This window comes from Pleurodeles waltl, chromosome 2_1 (assembly GCF_031143425.1).
Source record: "Pleurodeles waltl isolate 20211129_DDA chromosome 2_1, aPleWal1.hap1.20221129, whole genome shotgun sequence".
Taxonomy (NCBI): domain Eukaryota; kingdom Metazoa; phylum Chordata; class Amphibia; order Caudata; family Salamandridae; genus Pleurodeles; species Pleurodeles waltl.
In genome coordinates, this window is record NC_090438.1 from 833159835 (window position 1) to 833182202 (window position 22368).

At 39.4% G+C, this 22368-nt stretch overlaps 1 protein-coding gene across 2 annotated transcripts in view; it reads right to left on the bottom strand.

The window, feature by feature from the left end:
* The window catches only part of DCDC2 (doublecortin domain containing 2), a 461910-nt gene that overhangs the window by 261356 nt on the left and 178186 nt on the right, over positions 1 to 22368 (bottom strand). For both annotated transcript variants that reach the window (XM_069218772.1, XM_069218774.1), the window contains 3 exons: positions 15097 to 15173; positions 14843 to 14974; positions 8596 to 8742 (listed from right to left, as the gene is read on the bottom strand). In XM_069218772.1, the coding sequence (XP_069074873.1) occupies positions 8596 to 8742; positions 14843 to 14974; positions 15097 to 15173 (356 nt within the window). The remainder of the gene's footprint in view (positions 1 to 8595; positions 8743 to 14842; positions 14975 to 15096; positions 15174 to 22368) is intronic.

The following is a 22368-nucleotide window of genomic DNA, read 5'->3' on the forward strand; positions in this document are numbered from 1 at the left end:
GGACATTAAGGACACTAAGCTTGATGAAAATGACCAAATTCTTTTTGTTGATGGTTCATGTCTAAGAGACGGGATGGGGATTTTGAAAGCAGGATATGCTGTATGTACTGTAACAGGGGTCTTGGAAGCGGGATGGCTTCAAGGAGTCTATTCTGCACAAGTAGCAGAACTTGTAGCCCTTACCAGAGCATGTCAACTGTCTGCATTGATGAAAGTCACCATTTACACTGATAGTCAATACGGGTTTGGGATTGTGCATGACTTTGGACAACTATGATCACAGAGAGGTTTCCTGACTTCTTCAGGATCCCCAGTGAAGAACGGGGAGAGGATAAGGGAATTGTTACACGCCATTCAAGTGCCAGCCGAAGTTGCAGTGGTAAAGTGCAGTGCTCACACGAAAGGACAGGACTATGTTTCTCTGGGAAATGCATATGCGGATCAAGTCGCGAGATTTTGTGCCTTGAACTGTATATTACTCAGGGACGAATGGAATTCAATAAGTGAGCCAGAACGCGAACCAGCTGAAGCATTTGCCTTGAAGGTCGTAGATACAATAGATGAATTAAAAGCATTACAAAATAATATCAGGGAGGATGAAAGAGATTCCTGGATTAAATCACAATGTATAAAAAGACCAGACGAGTTATGGGTTTCAAATGAGGGAAAATTTGTTTTGCCAAACAGTCTCTTATCACAGCTTGCGCGGTTCTATCATGGGCAAGCTCACCTAGGGAGAGATGCCATGATAAGATTGTTCAAAACTGATTGGTTTAACCCCAGATTTCGTCAAGCTGCAGAAGGAGTTTGCCATCGATGTGTCACTTGCCAGCAGATGAACCCAGGAAAGGGAACAGTTGTGAACGCGAGCCACATTGGTAGGGCAAGCGGGCCTTTTAGTCGTATGCAGATGGACTTCATTGAGATGCCTGTGCATGGAGGTCTGAAATATGTGTTGGTGATTGTGTGCATTTTTAGTCACTGGATTGAAGCATACCCCACACGTAGAAATGACAGCCTTACAGTCCACGTTTCGGATTCCCGATCTCTTTAGAATCAGATAGGGGAAGTCACTTCAATAACGAGGTGATAAAGTTACTTTGCGAAGCGCTGAACATTGAGCAAAAACTACATTGTAGCTATCGCCCTGAAGCCTCAGGACTGGTGGAGCAAATGAATGGTATACTGAAATCAAGAATGGCGAAAATATGTGCATCAACAAATTTGAAATGGCCTGACGCATTGCCCTTAGTGCTAATGTCAATGAGAAACACCCCTGATAGAAAGACTGGATTGTCTCCGCACGAAATTCTCATGGGCAGGGCTATGAGACTTCCTGCAGTTCCCGCAAACGCGCTTTTGAATATTACAGATGATATGGTGTTAGACTACTGCAAGGGTCTGGCTGACGTGGTTCGCTCTTTCTCTCACCAGGTGGAAGCGACCACCTTGCCACCGATCCAAGGTCCAGGACACGCACTGAAAGCAGGTGACTGGGTCGTGGTAAAGAAGCACGTGAGAAAGTCGTGTCTGGAACCCCGTTGGAAAGGCCCTTTCCAAGTGATCCTGACGACAACTACCACTGTGAAGTGTGCGGGGGTTCCCAACTGGATTCACGCCAGTCACACAAAGAAGGTGTTGTGTCCCACAGATGAGGAAGTTGAAGCGCTGAAACTGCCAGTGCCTGACAAAACAGTGCTGAGTGCTGAGACAGAGCAAAACCGAACTGAAAGCGAACAGGCAGAAACGGGAGAGAGGGAGATATTCTCTGAGGACGAAGAGACCAATTCGCTTGGGGGAGACCAAGGAGAAAGTTCAGACAGCGACGAAGCAGCTGAAGGTGACAAAGAACCTGAAGCAGCTGAGGGTAGCAAAGAGCCTGAAGCAGCTGAAGGTGACATAGAACCTGAAGCAGCTGAAAGTGATAAAGAGCCTGACGAAAGTAACGGTGACGAAGGGCTCGAAAAAGGTGAAAAAGCAGGAGAGCCTGATCAGAGGAGGGCTTTCCCAGAAGCAGACAGTATAGAAAAAGAAAAAGAGAACGTGATTGATTCCCCAGAAGGAGGGGACAAGGCAGAACAGAACGAAAAGGTTCAAGCTTCCTCAGAAAAGATCGCAGGTCCATCAAATGGACACGGTGCAAAGAGGAGACTAAGTATACCATCAATAAAAGAAAGGACTAAAGAAAGTTTGAACGACGGAGAAAGGCCAAAAGTGAAAGAGAAAAGAAAGGAAGTGACTGTTGTGGAACAATCATCAAGTGAAGAAAAAGACTTGACAAAAGAGGAAAGTACCAGCGAAACAGAATCAAAAAGAGAAGCAAAATTGAAAAGGAAAAGGATACCAAACAGGAGATATTCCGGTCCTGAATGGGCATATGTAGTCAATGACGATTGGACTGACAAATTTGTATCTCTAAGCATCGAGAACGAAGAAGAGATACCAATAGAAAAGAAAAGTTTTATGGACAGTGTTGATTGAAAGGGTGATAAATGACATTGCCTGCTACAATCTAAAGTGATAAAACCAGCTGAGACATTGCTAAACCGGATGAGACATTTGCTAAACCGATAAAGACTGAGTTATTGCCGAATTGAGACAAATGCTGCTAACCGATAAGTGACTGGCCTCTGGAAGAAGACGGTGTGAACATTGCGCTCGCTCAGCTTTGTAACTGAATTGCTAAATAGTTTTATTTACAAGTGCTTCTAGCTCTCTGATTCTATACAGATCATGACGCAAAACAATAGAAAGAAATATTGTAAATATGTGTGTATAGGCTTGATAATTGCATGTGTACTAATAATAATGGCAATTGTACTTGGAATACATGGTAAGACTGAGAATGAGAGAATTGATGCTTCTACTCTTGCTCCTGTTACTGTCACCGAACTAACCGCATTGAAGAGACTAGCATTGGATGAGAGACTCTTGCACGATAAGAAAGAGCTTTCGTATAACGTTTTCTATCGCTTGCTAACAGAATATGTTGAGACTATGGATGCAAAAGATTGTTATGTGTGTACACAGATACCGACATCAGTGAAGGAAGGGGTGACATATCACCACATGCCTCTTACATACGGGATTACATGTAGTATAGTAATGTCTAGATTTTATGGTCAAACTAACATACAGTATTTTTACTCAAATTATGATGTTACCTTTGCATATGTTCCTATAATAGCGCAGCTAAGCCAGATTGCTAAAGATTGGGATGCTAAAATTATGAGGGAATTTTTCGAGCCAATGCAACCTTTTGAAACGGCTCACGCTCATAGGGAAAATCTCACCTGCTCGCTCTCTGCAGTAGAAATAAGCTTTTTAGATCGCACAGATGATAGAAGGGCACAAATGAAGGCGAAATTAGAAAAAGAGCTACATAAGAGGACTTCAGTAGATAATTATGATTTTGCTGCAATAAAGACACAAGGGAAAACAGCTTTAGATGCTTGGCATGTAGGGAAATTTTGTATATATCGAGGTGAATCTTATTATGACAACATTTTTGTAGGAGCGAGTGAGTGTAAACATACGTTTATCTTTAAGGCCAAATGGACATTCATGATGGACGGACTTGACCCTGTCATTCCAGGTGTATATTACATTTGTGGGTATAATGCCTATTATCGTCTTCCAAAGGGATGGTGGGGGAGATGTTATTTGGGTATAGTGTTCCCAAAGGTTTATCAACTGGATGACCTATCGATGATTCAAAAGACATCTGGATCGCATCGTATCCAGAAAAGAGAGACCGCAGCTGCTGTGGTAGGAGATATATTTGGAGCCATGATTCCTTCATTGGGAGTTGTGCTGAATTCCATCAAAATAAGAAAGTTGTCTACTATAGTGGATAACATGTTGACAAAGTTTTCAGGTGCTATAATCCTGATAGATGCTGAACTTGCAGCGGAAAGAGCTATGACTCTTCAAAATAGGCTTGCTTTAGACATTCTTTTAGCAAAGGATGGTGGCGTTTGCAAAATGCTTGGTGCACGGCACTGTTGTACTTATATTCCAGACAATAGTGTGAAAATTAAAACTATGCTTGCTAATCTAACAAAAGAGAGTGCAGATTTGAAGGAATTGAAAGAACCAGGAGTGTGGGAGAAGGTTGGAAAAGGTATTGCTTCAGTGGGACATTGGATTGGGGGAATTTGGAATGGAATATTGTTAAAAATAATAGAGGGAATTTTAATAGTGATAATTTGCATATTTGGAATTTGGGGAATAAAAAGGGGAATAATAATGATTATGGAAAGAATTAAGAGAAGAAAAGAAGAGAAAATTATGAAAAGAATGGCAGAAGAATACAAAGCGCAAACTAGGGGAATCAAAAGGAAAAGGGAACTGACAGAATTTTAATGGAATAAAATTTGTGGGCATGGTTTGGTGTGATGACAAGTAGTCATCAGAGGAGGGATTGATGAAGCAGAAAATGAAGGTTTTACATTTATTAACGCGTAAACGTAGTGTGAAATAATCATGTGTGACTTTAACCGAACTAATAAAGATTGTACGGGGACAAAATGTGCCCTCAGAGTAGTTTGCCAACATTTATAAGCGTGCTTTATATAACGTGATGTATTAGAATTGCACTAATCCGACATAATTATAAACGTGTGCTATGATTTGCTTGTTTGAAATGTTCTAGCTTAGCATAACTTTAGTGCAGGCTTCGGCCTAGTTGCCTGGTCTCACGGTTTAAATGCTCGTATTTTTCCAATGTGCTAATAAACGTGTATTTTTGCTTGAAGCTGTACTTTTCCACTGAGATCGTTCACATGCTTATCTTAAGGTTTCGTGCCAGCCTGGCATATTTTCTCTTTACTCCAAGGTCGATCTGCAGGTGCGGACAATGGAAGCTCTGAAAGTGAGTTAATTGGTATAAAATGTTGCAACTTGCGTACCCATCTCCAAGGATAATGTATGCTTAAGTAAAAGCTTGAGAACTGTCGTTTTTGATTGGACAATTTGAAGCTAACCTATGAACCCTCCAATGGAAGACCCTACTGGATTTGAACTGTTGGCTATAAAAACCAGGTGCACGAGAAGAAGGTAGCGATTGCGCTATTATCCGCCATTACCAGCTCGATACCCGCCATTTTGCAGGACATTGCAGCTATTATGGCCCACTTTGCTGCGACGCCATTTGAGAGACTTTGATGCTTTCTCTAATCGAGAGAAAGAGACTTTAATGATTCTTGCCCTAGAGACTTTAACTTTGATCCCTTGCATGAAGTAGTAGTTTTACCTTGCCGCCGTGAGGCAATTGCCCCGTCCACCCCTGCCCTTTTTGCCCCGCCCCATGCTGATCGAGAAACGGTACCTGTGAGACGAAGACTTCCTTGATTGCTGATCGTAATTGGTAAATATGAAAGGAAATTGTAAAATTGCATTGTGTTTCCTTTAGGTAACCAACTGCTGATTTTGATAAGAGCCCTAGTTAGGAGTTTTCTAAATTAATGTTGCTAAATTGTTTTTGCATGAAGTCCCACATGCCGATGCTAATTTGAGGTTAGACGAGGATTCCATATGTCGCACGAGATCTTGTTATGCTGACTAAATGTATGCAATTAGTTCATTACAGATTATCGTATTAGTGATTTGCATTGCTATTATCGAATGCCTTGTGATTCAAATGCTACATAGATTGCACCTGTTTCGCCGCTATGGACAGCTATTAATGTTCATTTATGTTTATCATTTGGTGTTGAGACACATCTATATTGTGCTAGCTTTGTTAATATAGGGAAATAAATTCACTGACTTTGAATAAACTGGTGTGGTTATTCCTGACTGAAAGGTCAGGGTTCGCCGAAAATGTATTCTGGATTAATTGTCAAGTGTTATGTTGATCAAGGTATTGCTTATGTTCGTTATTAATTATTGATTTAAGGAAATTGATCGATATAGAGTACAGAGAGTCCCACTTAGTCAAAAGATTCATCGGCCTAAAGAGCGTCCGAACACAGGTAAAATTATTAATACGGACCGCTCTATCATACTCTATCCCTGCACATAAATCCACCATATTTATAATCGAGCCCCTAGTCCCAAGTTGAAAAGTTGACAAATCAGTGGTGTTAATGTCATCTTTTTATTTAGTATAATCTTTAAACATGCTTTTTTTCTATATTTTTACTCCAATGGAGAAAATTCAGCTTGTGGATTGTACTGCTTATTTAAAGTTAGCACTAGAAAGTAGAGGATTTTCAGTTTCTTCCAAAGGAAAAATGAAGTGTTTTTTTCCTCTGGTTACAGTTTGGCCAGTAATCGCATATTAGGTGCAAGTTCCAGTATTATGCCAGAAACAAGATTACAATTCAGGCACAAATTGCATCTGATGCAGGAGTCTGACCACATAATTTGAAATAGGTGAAAAGTACTGAAAATTTAATGTGCACTTTGAGCACAATTTCAGTTTGCCCATCCTGTGACTAGATGAATGGACTAAATATTGTGCATAATACCCCACTTTGGGGGAAGCAACTTGAAATTAGGTGAAAGTAATGCACCCAGTATGTGCAGTGTTCATATGTAGAAGTTCATTACCAGTTCCCGATTTGCATGTGATGAACGCATTTACTGTAATCAGGGTCTAATAAGTGAATATGCAAAACTGTCTTCTGTGATGAACTAATTCTCCAGTATATACCTATGGTGAAAGAAGAACTGTAGAACAGTCGGGCACTGACCACTGTAGGTGCAGGCCAGAGACTGATGACCACAGGCTGATGGCCCTCTTTACAAAGGTAGTAGTAAGATTGATTTTTTACTTAATAAAAACCATAAACTCCAGGAGGAAAAAGAAACCGCACTAGCTATGTACGATACAGTATAGATTATCAGCATTAAAAAACATTCACTAAAAGATACAATGTGCTAGATTATGCAAAGTGTGCAAACAAAATGAAATGTTAAATAGTTGTCGAGCCTAGCACAATTTGACAATATTAAAAGGTCTGGCGCAGAGGCAGGTGATCAGGGTCCCACGCGATCCCCCTTAGTTCATGTACAATTCAAAGCGGATTATCGTTATTGGTGCGTTCTCCAACATGTACAATGTGCAAAATTACACAAAAGGTGCAAATGAACCACTCTTAATTTGGAAGATGAATATCAGGTTACTAGATGATTAGCCAAGCTATCGTACATCAAGATATCAAAGCGCTGTCCAAGCTGATTTACAATGGGCAGTCTAATGCAAATTGTGCAAAGGAGCCAATATGAAGTCTTAAAAACGTATATCATAATAAGACATAATTCATAGTGTCATAGTTTTAAAAAGTGGTCCAGGCTGATGGCTAGCTAGCTTACTATATCCAGACTTATGCAAGGTTTTGTAAGAGGCCTTCTTCGTTGTTCTTGTATATCACCTGATAAGTGATTTCAAGAAACTGGACCAGGCTGATGTTCAGGTCCTTACAAAGGTTAATCTACACCTGTATATTTACTACACGTAACTTTACTCCTATGCTTTTGAATAATGCTAATACTTTTGGCTGTTCACTATTCACGAGTGTAAAGTTACTCAAAAGTGTAGGCTTGCACATCCCACCCCTTGAAATATGGGATGATTGTAAAGTTACTACTAGTAGTGACTTTATGACTGTATTTTATGTTCTGGACAGTTGGCAGAGACATCCACAATCAGGGCGGCGATCTCTCTATAAGGGAACACCCCTAAGGTCTGTTAAATGTTTTACAAAAAATTGAAAAACTATTTTTATGTTAAATATTAATGTTAATTAGTTGTATATATTTATTTTAAATGTAGAACAATAAAAAGTTACAGCATTAATACCTTAATTTTGAATTAAACATCCAATTATTTTGAATATCTCAATACTAAAATAATTTTCTGAATTTTAAATTAAAAACAATTCCCCACCTAAAATTAAAAAATAGGTAAAAGTTACATATAGAATTAATTAAAAGTAATAAAATTATAGTTAATGAACATAAATATTACTATAATTGTACATTTAATAATGGATGGTTAATAACATGAAATAAAATGTATTTATATTTTAATATAGTGTAAATAATTTGATTCATATTTAACATTAGATCCTGTGTGGTTTTATTTTAAGTATGTACGGACGGTATTTTTTATTAGAGGGGGTGGCAGTACCAGTAGTTGGCCATGTGTGGTGCTGGACTTACTCCAGCTCTGGGCTGCAGTACAGGTATGACAGTTTTGGGTCCATTTTGGCTGTAGTAACTATAGAAGGTCAGTTTGTCAGTAGCAATGGGCTTACACATTTGTGGGAGGTGGGTGTATACCCTCCCTATTCTTCCCTAAAAACCTCTTTACTCTTCCCTTAACCCCTTCCCTTTTATTGTAAGTATTCCCCTTTTTACAGCCACTCCTATCCGTCCCATTCACGTTTGCTACTAATACATATAACTGTGCCTGCTTAGTTATTGCATTTGGAGCAGAGATCTATACACAGGTCTAACTATGAGATACAGTGTAAAACAGACATATGTACAAGGATATATGTAATGATTTTTTGATCCTGACTTTCATACAATCTAATGAAACCTCTTTAAATGTACTTACACATCATAGATTATTTTCAAGCTTACCCATGTGGTCTTCTCATGGAAGACTTGCTGAAAATAAGGTCACCATAGGGCAACTTCTTAAATTTGTCTCTACCAACTGCAACATAGAACTGTCCATTTTCCAGTTCTGATCCATGTTGCACAGGTTTCCCTTCCAGCGTGTAAAGTCTGAAAAAGTAGAAATCGCAAACAGTTAAGTGTGAAAACTGCAAACCATTACTACTAAAGTCTAAACTTAAAAAAACCAACCTACTTGTTCATAAAATATGGGTATATTTACCAATAATTCACACAAGGCACAGTAGCTAGGCAAGTTTCTGTGCTGAGTTGCGTGGACGGAGAGAGATGAACAGTGCCATATTTACAAAGATATATGGCTGTTCAGCTCCCTCTATGCACTGGCATACTTGTGACTGCCTTGCGCTAATGCAGGCTTCCTCGCACCATAGTGCAAGGGGCCTGCGTCACAAGCAGGATTGTTTTTGCGCAGGAAGGGATACCTTCTTGAAAAAAAACAATCCTTAGAGGCACATTCCTCTTTCCATGTGTGTTGCAGAATGCAGCTTACATCGAAAAAGGAAGTAACAAGGAAAAATAAAACTATTTCTCCTTGTTATGCCTCTGTTCGGTAGATGCAATATTTTGGCACAAACACAGGTTTACAAGTCTTTGAAAATCAGGGTTTGTGTCAAAATATATGGGTGGAGGCACAGGAAAGCACAAGCTCCACCCACGTAACGCCTACCCAAAGCAAAGTAACACAAGGCAGCACTATGTGTTGCATTGCATTTCTTTGTATTTACAAAACGATCAAAAGCCACGCAAATCAACTTTGAGTGGTCTAGTAAATGGCAAAATGTTTTTGCTTCATGGCTGTGCAACAAAAGTGACGCAACCACAGAGCAAACTCTTAGCAAATCAGGTCCCCAAATGTTATTTACCAGTGTAGCTAATATTATCAGCACAGCACAATAGCCAGACCATACAGGGTTTGCCAAATTTATCTTGTATCCATACTGAACTGCCTACTATGGTCAATGGCACAAATCCTCAACAAAGCCATCATAAGGGAACTGGTTTATCCCCTATTAAATATATCTTAAAACTTTTCAAAGGCATGCTTTTCACTTCATAAGCATTGCATTTTGAGAATGTGGAGTGAAAGTGTAATTGGTTTCCTGTCTACAAAAAACAACCTTTTTGTTTTCTTTCTGGGTCTAGCTAAGACACAGCTACAGGCACCTGCTAGTAGTTAGTGATTAAGAAAACATTATACATAAAATAATGCTTAGAGGGACTTAAAGTCATTGTGCTGCTGGAGTGCCAGCCACTCACATTTAGGATCAGCCCACCGTAAAGCATACACACAGTGGGGCAATGGATCAGTCCTCTTCATCAATTGTTTAGTTAGCAGTGTCAGACACAAGAACAGATTTTGTAAGTGTTAAGATTTTTCCTCTTTATTTGTGTTTCTGCATCATCTGCATTATTGGATCTGCATTTGGGGAGAAAATAGATTTTTTTACATACCTGTCTCCAATCATCACAACAGCAAACCACACACCGGGTTTCCTAGCAGCTCTTGTGTGTGGTATAAGTGGTGGGGCTGGAGACTGCAATGTGAGCCCCAAACACAGGAAAGCCACATCTGAGAATATTTCCTGTGCCAAGCCCAACCCTAGCTGTATTTGTGTCACTGAATATTCAAGAAGGGAATTCTTTTCTCTAGCTGTTAACACTGTCATCAGTCATAGCCCGCTGTGCCTGGGCCGTTTGGCCCCCATCCTTGTATGGGGAGGGTCTGCGAATCTCTCACCCACTACCAGAAAATAAAGAATTTTTACTACTGCAACTAGCCTTCCGCTGAATACTTGCAGTTCATGGTAAGCAAATGGTCAAACCTATCACTGGGTTTTTAAACCGTTCTCTGCACAGTGGTCGCTGTGCTGAGGGGATTAATGACGAGAGCAACGGAGAAGAAAGCAAACAGGGAGAAGAGATGAAGAAAGCGGACAGTGGACCGCATCTTGATATACTGGTTTATAGCAAGCAGTCCTCTATTGGAACTGTACTGCTGCAATGGAGGTCATGCTTCCTTCATTACTGGCGAGAATGCTGATTAAATATGGAAGTGTGTTGTGTACCCAGAAAGGTTTTTTCTTAGGTTGTGGCCTTTTTTGGTGATGTCTTGTTTTTTTGGACTTCTGCCTTTTTGTACTGCACTACTGCAATGTGTTATTTTTGTGTTTATTGCAGTGGGGTGCTGCTTTGAATTCTGTTTGACTGATTTGTTGTGTTGTGCCCTGTTATGTTTTGTTGTTAATTTGTGCTGTGAGGTATGCATGATGGATTTACAATCCTTTGCATGGCATTACTTCAGATTTTTTCCTTCTTTTAGTAAACTGGTTTTTGGTGCCCATAGGACTTCGTGCACTTTACTCCTGCTATCCAGTGGTAAAGTGCTTGTCCTCTCCCTTTAACAAAAAAATACCTTGTGTTTTGCCTTCACTGTTTCAAGGTGGACCTTATAGACCCAGTACTGTGGTGTCTGCAGTATTTTCTTGGGTTCCGCCTGCATTGCCACACACAATGCTTAAGCACAGCTACCAGTTCACCGTTACATGATCGGAGCACTACCTCTGAATGTTGTGCACAACACCAAAATTCCTCCCAAGCAGAGCACATGAAAAACACACACTATATCCCTCACATACAACAAACTAAGTAGCCTTTTATCTATCACACAAAAGCACATTGGGCCTGTAAGGGTAGAAAAGTATTAAACAAATTCCAATGTTGCTATATAAAACAATTCACCTAAGGCCTTACTAGATATGACTGCCACATACATTTTCTGGCATTGGTAAGAAAAAGGCACAACTGCTTTAAGTAGACAAAGAGCTTGACGTATGGATCCATTGTATGCGTGATAAATATGCATGAACGATGTAAGGGTTCTGTCTCGTATGTGATCAACAATATTATGTAGGAAGCTATTAAATACTCTGTCAGCATCGCCTGACAGGAACAGACCTCCCAGTCAAGTGAGCTAGCAGCCTTAGTAGAAATGTATCTATTAACTTGTTACATATTAAAGAACACCAGTAGCTCTGTGAACCTGCACAGAAGGTACCCTTTGTGTAGCAACACTCACTAAAATAATGTGGTTAATAGTAAACCACAATTAAAAGAAGTCTGGTTGCTGGGAAACACACTGCTCATGTCTTATCAAAGTTTGACATGTTTATTCATGCACACAGAACTGAGGAACTCAAGCAGTAGCTCTTTTTATGATGCACAAACGTTTTTTTGCTTGAAATCTGCTGAAAAAATATTTAGGGCCATACGAGTTTTTTGAGTTTCTTTTGCAGATATTTCTTCATGTGGTTTCATATATAGTCCACACATTCATAACCAATTATGTCTTAATTGATATGTTCTATTAAAAATACTATCAGCACTTATTTTTAACTCCAAGTCTCAAAAATTGATTATGTCTAAAACTCCCAGCTAATAATACTGACTACCAGAAGAGAAAGTGTATCTTTTCTCTGCAGCCATCATTCAATTAAGAATTGGTGGTGCTATATTCATAAGCTAAAATTACGCCATATGATGTTTTGCTACTCAGTTTTCTCTCCTGATGAACTACAAATGGGTAGTATGGTGGGGGAATGCCAACTGTAATATTCTTTTTACAAACACATTTCTCTTGATTATGTTCATAATGAGGGAATTGTGGTTTTACCTTGGCAGTGATACAATTTCTTTTGAGCATCGAAATGAGGCTAATGTGTCCAAAACTGATCCGCAATAGGAAATTCACTTACCTTGACAAAGAATCAAGATACGCAGACCTTTCCCCCTGCTAGTCAGACGTATCCCTGTGACAGTTTGCAACTTTGCGGATTGTCTTTTAGCGCACGTCACTGACAGTGATGATCAGGAAAGGGATGTTCCTGGGCAGTTGGTAAATCACAAACATTTTGATCAGTTTGCAATTCACAAACAGTTGCAGATCGTTTCTCATCCAGGAAAGATATTCATGTGAAGTGCCGGAGTATGTTCTTGAAAGGTGTGAAAGGAATGGCATAAGATCCTATAGTTTGACTGCCCCCAGCACTCCCAGTTATTTAGAATTGTGCCTGTTCACAGCTACCTTTATTCCTCTGCTTGTGTTTCTCGTGTGCTACCTTAGGTGTCACCCACTGATCAGTGGGTGATGGAAATCTGATGTAGCAATCTGAACATCCCCACGCAGGGTTTTGTGTCAACTCTGAGTGCACTGTGTCTGAGGTGTCACTAGACCTCCAAATTTGATCACTTTGTTTGTAATTTAAAATGTAATGAAGAATCCCAATCACCTAGTCTGTTATTTTTATAAAATGCTGAAATCTTTAGAGTAAGGCAGGAGTATTATAAGGATATGTCACTGCAAAAGCTTTGTGAACGGACATCCAAATCATATCTAACTCATGGGTTGGAAAATGCAAATCAAGTGACACTTCTAACGTAGGCACTGCTAGATTTTAATGAAGAGGCTAATAAAAGGCGTTTCTGATTTTTACGGACATTGTATAGACTACCCTTTGAAGGGTAATAGCATGTGCTTTTGTGTAAAGAGCCTGAGTTTGAATACATACTTTGGAGTTAAATTATTGTGGTACTCAATGTAAGGATTAAAAACACTAGAATTTGTAGGGGATCTGGAAAAGGATGCCAAGGAGGGTCTTTCTTACAATTAGTCCTAGTTCAAGAGGAACCCAGGAACTCCTTGACATCAGCCTTTTTCTTCTGCAAACCAATGTAATCGAGTTCTGTCTGACTAATTTTAACCTCTGTCAGTAGTTTTAGTAAGAAGCTTGAAACATATTTTATATGAACCAAATGGTTCGAAGGCAAAAGATTTGGCAAATAGCTTTCATAATAAAAAGTGGATTCACTTAAATCATTTTATTTGAATTTACATTTGGTCCTTCTGCCTCTTTTTTACATGAATGAGGGTATCTCCTGATACCCTCTTTTCTTCCTTCTTGTTCATTCTACTCTTCCACTTCAGCCCACACCTTCTTCTTTTTTCCAATTTTTGGTATTTTCCATGAGGTTTTCAAATTTTTTTATACTACAGTTGCCTTGGTGTACTCTCCTTTTTACACCTTACAAACACCGCTACTGGTTGCTTTAACCTTCTCTATTCTCCCAAACTGTTTCTCTTCCAACTCAACTTCTTTTTTGGGGGGAATGTTCTACATGCTTCCTTGTCACTAAACTTTTTTAGTGTATGAAGAGGCAAATAAAAGGTGTTTCTGATTCTTACAGACGTCACATAGACTACCCTTTGAAGAGTAATATCATGTGTGTTTGTGTAAAGAGCCATAGCATGAATACATACTTTGGAGTGAAATGTATTTTGGTATTCAGTGTAAGGGTGAACAAATACTGAATGTCGTAGGTGGTCTAGAAAAGCATGCTAAGGAGGGTCTTTCTTACAGTTTGTCCTACTTCAAGAAGACCCCAGGAACTCCCTGCCATCATAACTGCCATTGTGTAATCAGCCTTTTTTCTTCTGCAAACCCTTGTAATTGAGTTCAGTCTGACTGATCTTATACAATGGCATTAGTCTTAATGTGTATGCTTGAAACATATTTCTGTTAACCAAATGGTTCAAATGAAAATGGTATGGCAATGAACTTTCATAATGAAAAGTACATTGACTTAAAACATTTGATTTGAATCTACATTTGGTCCTTCTTTTGTTTTTTTACAAGGGTAGAGGGTATCCCCTGATACCCTTTTTTCTTCCTGCTTGCTCATTCTATTCATCCACCTTAGCCCACATCTTATTCTTTCCTCTCACTTTTGGTATTTTCCACTTGGCTTTCTGATTTTCTTTTATACTAGAGATTCATTGGTGTACTTTCCTTTTAACACCCTACAATCAACACTACTGGTTATTTTATCTTCTCTATTCTTTCTCTCTTCTCCCAATCTATTTCTACCTCAACTTCATTTCTGGGGGGTTTCTACATTCTTCTTTTTTACACAACTATTTCTGTGTATATCTATGTACTTTCACGCAAATTGTGGTGTTGAATCATTTGTTTCAGATTATATTTGCTCTGAACAAAACATGACGGCAAAAAGGACAACAAATGCCATAGCACAGTCATGTTTTTAATTGAAAGCCCATATTGTACCCTTGATGGCATAGCAATATTACCTATAGTTAACATAACACATAGAGCACTTACTTCTACGAATATCGTACCTGTGAACAGCACCAGTTCTAAGATGTACTTTGTCAGTTACCATAGCAAGGATGTGATCCCATTGATTTACAGACTTCCTGGGAATCAACAAACGCACTGCTGGGTTCAAAATGTCTCCATTGGCAATCACACTGTGGAAAAGTAAAGTTGTGTCATTAAAAACTGTGTACATATAATTGAATTTAGAGCAATGATGCAACACTTACAATGTTGTTGCTCTTCATAACTGATATCAAATGCTCTGTTCACTCACAATATAGTGCAGGGCTCTTGAATTGGTTTCCGGAAGCGTGCTGATACATTGATTCTACTGTGGCTCACGGGCTTCACCTAGAATAGATCAGAAAAAAGTATACACATTTTGACATGCAACAGTTTTTCACACTGCAGAATGTAATCACAGTAGAAACACTTTAATTGTGACAGTGTTTCTTTGAATTCACTTCACTTCCTGGTAGAGGTACTACTGTGTGGAGTATGCCCTAGAACCCACCTTCTTTTTAAAATATTTCTTTGTCAAATACATGTCCACAACTTAGATATACCTAGAACACCAACAAGGTCCCAACAGTTGTTCTACCTCTGTCCAATTTCTCAAAGTCGATCAATTAGAGATCTGCTACCATACCAAGAAGGACAGTGAATTAGCAGCCTACATGGAAGATAAATTAAATTAAAATCATTAGAAGTTAACTGCAATTCTTTTGATCCATGCAAGTTCTCAACTGCTGTTCTTCATATGGGACTCCAACAACTTAAATATATTGTAGAATCTTGTCCACACAGGAGAGTGGGAGAGAGGAGGTGTATTAATAAACAAAAGTGATTCCGAAGGACTACCTAGCCAATGATGCCATCACCTTGAGTACCTTTCAAAAGCATAAAGATCGACCTGCTAATAAAACATACAAATAAAACTGCTATGGGTTAGGAAGCACAAAAATGTACCTCATCCCCACATTTCAATCATATGTTGAACAGGTTGGGGTAGTGTGCAGGCCTCCAGGTATGAATTCACCATGCCCAAAAGTAAGAGGTGCATCTACAGTTTCATGATCTCTTTAGTTAATGAGGCATTTGGTTAGTCGTGTGAGATGAGGTTAGGAATATTTTCATATGTTACTTTGGGTTTTCTCAGATAATTCTTGCATTAATAGTATCATCCATTAGTTTACAAAAACAGTGATGGATGCAATGCTTGATTTAATCTCATTCACTGATAAATACGTGGGCTCCATCCCAGACCATTGTTATTTTGGCACACCATGCCACCTCAGTCTGGACCCAGGCACAGTCCAGCCTGAACTGCCAGGCCAGGTCCTCCCTGAACCAGAACACAAACAACCCAAGATCTGTTTCACTCGTATCATGACTTATCAGTGAATGATGGCTTGGCTGGCCGCAGTGGCACAGTGTGTGCTTCAAGACCACGTGATAAAATGAAGAAGTCATGCCCGCCGGAGTCTGGCAAATACTGAATAAGGTGACTGTAAGATATCTATGTATTTTGTGAAAATGTATCAAATGGCACCAAAATTATTTACAAAACAAAAAATGCCCCTCTTATGGTGTGTATGTGGTCTATTTATTTATTTATTGTGTGTGTGTGTATACATATATATATGTGTGTATGTGTGTGTGTGCGTGTGTGAGTGTGTGGTGGGTGCATATATGATAGGGTTTAATTTGTGACCACATAGCCTTACAACACTACAAAGAGGTCTAATTTACCATAAGGTTTGTATATCCATGATGACATCACATGGCATCTTGCCAATGTAGGCATTCCCTACCATCATGCGGAAAAGGTTAGATTTAACTAAATGAACACACTTTATAGAATTCCATCTCTTAGAAAACAAGGGCCATTACAATGTAGCAGCCTTTAAGAAGAGGTAAAACCCCTTGACACCATGAACATATGATGACAGAATGGATGTATTTGTTAGATCAGTGGTTCCCAACCTTTTGATTTCTGTGGACCCCCACTTTAACATTAATGGAACCCGAGGACCCCCACTGAATCATCATGGGAATCCGGGGACCCCCGCCTGAGTCATTACTGGAAGCTGGGGACCTAATTTGGCAATATTTGTTAATTTTCTAGGCTCTCGCGGACCCCCTGAGAAGGCTTCGCGGACCCCCAGGGGTCCCCGGACCACAGGTTGGGAACCACTGTGTTAGATAATATGCCCTTTAACAAGTACGAACACCAAATTATGCGCTTGTCACTATTGACCTCAGGTATTCAATTAATTTGTGAAAGCAAATTTGGTTGAGCATTGGTCATGTCACACGGACATTGTAAATTAGGGCCTCATTACAACTTTGGTGGTCGGATCAGCCGACCACCAAAGCCACAGGGTTAAGACCGCTGTCATAAGACAGCCTCATCCCATTCATATTACAATGTTTCCACCAAGCTGAGCGGAAACATTGTATTATGACGTTTCCGTTGTGCCACGGCATTGGTCTCAGCTCCCTTACCGTCGCACACCAGCACCCTTGGAATGCAGACAGTGAGCATTCCGAGGGTGCTGGCAGGGGGGCCCCTGCACTGCCGTTGCTATGGGCATGGGCAGTCCTAAGATCATCAAACTCGTAATGAGGCCCATAGGGGCATATTTATACTGTGTTTGCGCTGAAATAGCGTCATTTTTGTTTTACGCTATTTCAGCGCAAACTTACCTCCATGTTTATATTTTGACGCAAGACCCGTCTAGCGTCAACATTTTGGAGGTATAGTCATTTTTTGCCTGGGGAAATCTATCTTGTGTTAATGAGATGCAAAATAGGCCTTCCCAGGCAAAAAATGACTCTGAGGCCCAGGCTCCTTATTTATCCTCCCATGCACGTGAGGGGGAGGCGGGCCTAAATAATGGAGCTAAGCTTGCTTTGCGCCATTATATAACGCCTGTGTCGGAGCAGGCATTAGGGGACCTGTGGGCCTTTTTGGATGGCCAGAGACCATTGAAAGAACCCACAGGTGCACTTTCCTAGCCCCCAGGGACACCCCCACCCACACCAGAGGGACAGCGGAGGATGGGAGATCACATCTCAGGTAAGTAGGTAAGTAGAAGTAAGTAAAAGAAATGTTTTCTGTAGTGCCATAGTGGGGCCTAACTTGGCCACTCCTACATGGCACTGGGCCCAATGGCCATTGGGGTGGTGGGCATGACTCCTGTCTTAACTTAGACAGGGGTCATGTCCATGGGGTTTTAACATCAGAAAATGACACTTGTCTTGTAACATCATTTATGCCTCTGACCATACTAGCGTCATCCTTTGAGGCTAAACCCCCCCTGTCCCCCCTACGCCTCCCCCACCCGGCTAGTGTCCTTTTTTATGACGCTAGCCGGGCCTTACCGCCGGCTACCGTAATCCCATAAATATGACTCCTGGCCAGCGTCTTGGGAATGGGGCATACTTTTAGATGCTAAACTGTGTAGGAGCAGTTTAGCGTCAAAAAGTATAAATTAGAGCTTTAGTCTTTTCCCTTTTTTTAAAGTGTTACTGTGGTGGTTGTGGTACACTTTGTCTGACAAAGGCGTAGAACACTGAAACGCATCATGAAGAATAAAACTGAGTGAATCACAGGCTAAAGCGCTGGTGGTTTTTCTATGTAAATTGAGGATTAACTGTTTCGAACATAAAATAGGAATGCCAATCATGGGCGAGCATATATATATATTTATATATATATATATATATATATATATATATATATATAAATATATATATATATATGTAATTTTAATTAATTAACATCATTTCCTATAGGGTGTTTTATGCCCCTACCTAAATTATTTTTTATGTTGGTGTGTAGCAGTACCTGAGAATGGCCATGTGTAGTTCTTGAATTACTCTAAGGCTTCACTGGAGTACATTTACTACTATTTAGTTACATTTAGGGTAGTAGTTCCGGGGACTGACAGCACTCTTAGGTGAACCAACACTCGTGGTTTCACACCAATTCATAGTGGATTTCTGAGCCTGATGTTTCCCCGATGGGGCCCACCAGTAATATTTGGAGGGTTTCTGACTTCCCTAGTAGGGGATTTGAATTAATCTTTTCACAAACATTTTTTCATAAGGATTAGGTACGTACTAAGGTCCTGAAGAATCGCATGAGATCATTATTGACTAAAAATAGCGAGAAACATGTTGACCCTTTGATTGAGTGACACAGGGATTCTGTGTTCTCTCCTTTTGTACCATTCTCACTACGAGTCTTAGTAAACTGTATATATTTTTGTCTACGGAGTGTAGACATTAATTTATCATATCCCTATGCATTGTTTTTAATCATGTCAGGGGTATCAATATCAGAATAAATAGTTAATTTTTAGCTCTAGTCATTTTTAACTTTTTTTATACCAATCCTTTTTCACGTCTTGACCGGTTTCACATCATTTTTCAAAAGACCTCCGGCAAAGAGCCCCCCTGTGGGGCCCGTCAGGCATTGCAGTGCCGGCCTGACGAGGAGCATGGCCCTATGATGAAGCATGTCACCGAAAGGTGAGTGAGGGCTCTTGCTTCAAGCATATTGCTTTCCCTTTTTTTTGGAAACCTTTGGTCTAGAGAACCCCTTTTTTGTTGTTTTGGAACTGTGTGTATATTATTTGGACCAGTGTTGGTAGTAGCCTGTCCTTCCCTAAATCCCTCCGTATGTTTGCCCAAACCCATTCTATTTTATGTTAAGTATTCCCCATTCTCCAGATACTTCCCCTTTCCACATTTACTACTAGAACGTAGGCTTATAAGCACAGAGATCTCCACCAGTGTGGCAGCGATCTCAGCACAAAATATATTTTAGCCGCAGAGGTGGAAGTCTCTGCTTGTAGGTTAGTGAAGAGCAATTACTGACAGAAATTGAATACAAAATCTCCAAAAGCTAATCACTTCAGTCTTGGCAATATTACCAAGTGCATAAGAGCCATTTAGTGTAGTGACGTGATTTTCAAAGTGCTAAAGACTAACACAACTTTGAAGAAATTGTAAAGTGGTTATTTCCATAATCTCTCCTGCTCTAAGAATCTGTATAGAAGTGGCTTGACATGATTGATATTTTCTGTCAGTAAGAGCGCATACTCAGGAGAACATTTGTAAAATGTATTCTTTTTCCAGGATGTGCAGGAAACATAAGTGTTCATAGATGTGCCTGCTGTGCTCATTGTGTCATATGATTCAAGCTATGTCTTACTGGCAAAGCCCAAATATGCTGAAACCGGCCTGAGGTTGCTTGTATTTCTTTTTAGCGGGATCTGGCCTGTCTGTCCATGCTGGAAGGTTCCTACTGCAGCAGGACCAAAGCTGATTTTTGTCAACTGATTCCTGTTTGAAGTTGCACCTGGGGCAAAAAACAATAAATTTAAATGTGGCCTGAGTAACTACCACTGGGTGAGATTCATTTAGGTGTTACAACCATGCTTTGCTCAAGGAGACACAAGTAGAGCTTCACACAAAAGACTTCCGGCTGTGGGCAATAAAGATTGCAGCTTTCAAATAAACACATAAATCTCAATGCTTGAAGTCCACCTTTGAGCATGGCAGACTGAAAGCATCAATATCAGGAAAGAACAATAACAAAAAGAATATTATATGATCTCATTGAAAAACAAATTCACAGAATACCAGTTATGAAAACCTCTTTTAACTATCCTGCTTAATCTGAATTTCCAAGATTAGATATCTATCCTCTGTCAGAAATCAAGTCTTAGATTTTAGATTATTATATTTTTTAAATTGTGAGAATGCCATAACAAAGGCAAAGATCCAATTTCCCTTCACACCTCTTCCTTTCCTACGTTCTGTTACCTACAGGGTGATATTTAGGTTTAACTTTTTTTTCTTGAATGGCTCCTCTTGCCACAGCCTCCATCCTCCATTCCCTCTATACTTCAATTTTCTTTGGGTGGAAACACTTTTAACTCCCCTTTCACCTTTTTCCTCTTTTTTTGTGGAGGCCTGCTTTAATACCCTCATTACATTCCTTCATCCCTTTCTCTACTATACCTTCCCCTGATCTTGTCTTTTTCTTCTCTACCTCCATTATTCATTTCCATTTATTTCTCTGCCCTTCTTTCCAGGGTTATGGTAGAGACTGAGAATGGATGACCACAAATGTAAATTTTTTTAGACTTTTTTCTACTTTCTCTCTTTTGAGAAACAACATCTCAACAATTATGCAATCATATTACCTTCAAGGAATTGTCTGAAGTTGTTGTTATTTTCCACATGGGGTCTGCAACTACTTACTCTATTGAATGTAGTTGTATCTTGTTTTTTAAGTGGTTTAGTACTTTTAAGTAGTTTAGTATGAATTGCCTTTCAACTCTTCTTAGATTACCTTCAACTGTTCTTAGATTTTTCTTGTAGCTTGTTTCACCAAACTTTACCTCCATTAATATGTTTCACTCTAAATGGGTCTTTGATTATTTTGATTCTAATAAATATGTTTCTAATATTTTTTCTATGATCCTATATGCTTCCTTACATTACACATTATTACATTACACGTTCAGTACTCTAGTTATTAAGCCAGCATGAAAAGTATGTTCTTTATAACAGCTGTTCAAACACTTTGTTAAAGTTCAAGTGTAAATGTGCTTTGCTGAAATATTAAAATATTTAATATGCAGTGCCCAGGCCCCACTTCTCTGTACTACTTATCTATACCTTCCCCTGCCATTCCCTATTTCTGCCTCATCCTCTGTCCTCCATTGCCCCATTCTCTTTCTTCTCTGGATGGACACACTACCAACACACTACCAACTCCCTATTCCACTCTTTGTCCTCTTTTTAGTAGGCTTGCTTTAATAACCTCATTCCCGTCTTGTATGCGTTTCTCTACCGTGTCTTTGTCTGCCCTTGTCTCCTTACACGCTTTTCTGCTCCGCATAAACCATTCGACTCCTTTAGTTTCTCTGCCCTCCTTTTTAGTGTTATGAAAGAAATTGAAAAAGGATGACAACGATCCTAAATACTTTAAAAAATGTTTATTTCTGATTTCTCTTCTTTGAAATAAAAATGTCAAAAAACATGTAATTATTTTACCTTTGAGGAACTGTCTGAAGTTTTTGTTATACTCAATATAGAGTCCACAACTGTTTATTCTTCAGAAATTAGGTTTATTTTATTAAGTGGCTTACTTTTAATTAGCTTTGAACTCTTAGATTTTTTGTCTTTTCTGTTTCACCAAACCTTTCCTCCATCAACATGTTTTTCCTCTGAATGGGTATTTGATTATATTGAGTCTCATAAATATGTTTCTAGTAATTTATTTTTCTATGATCCCATCTCTTTCATTACATTACAAATTAACTACTCTAGTTATGGAACCAGCATGAAAAATACATTCACTATAGCTGTTAAAACACTTTGCTGTGTTAAATACTCAGCTGCAAATATGCCTTGTTGAAATACTAATATGTTGTAATGTACGGTGCCAGGCCCCACTTCTCTGTACTACCATTTTATACCTTCCTCCATCCATTCCTTATTTCTGTATCATACTCTGTCCTCC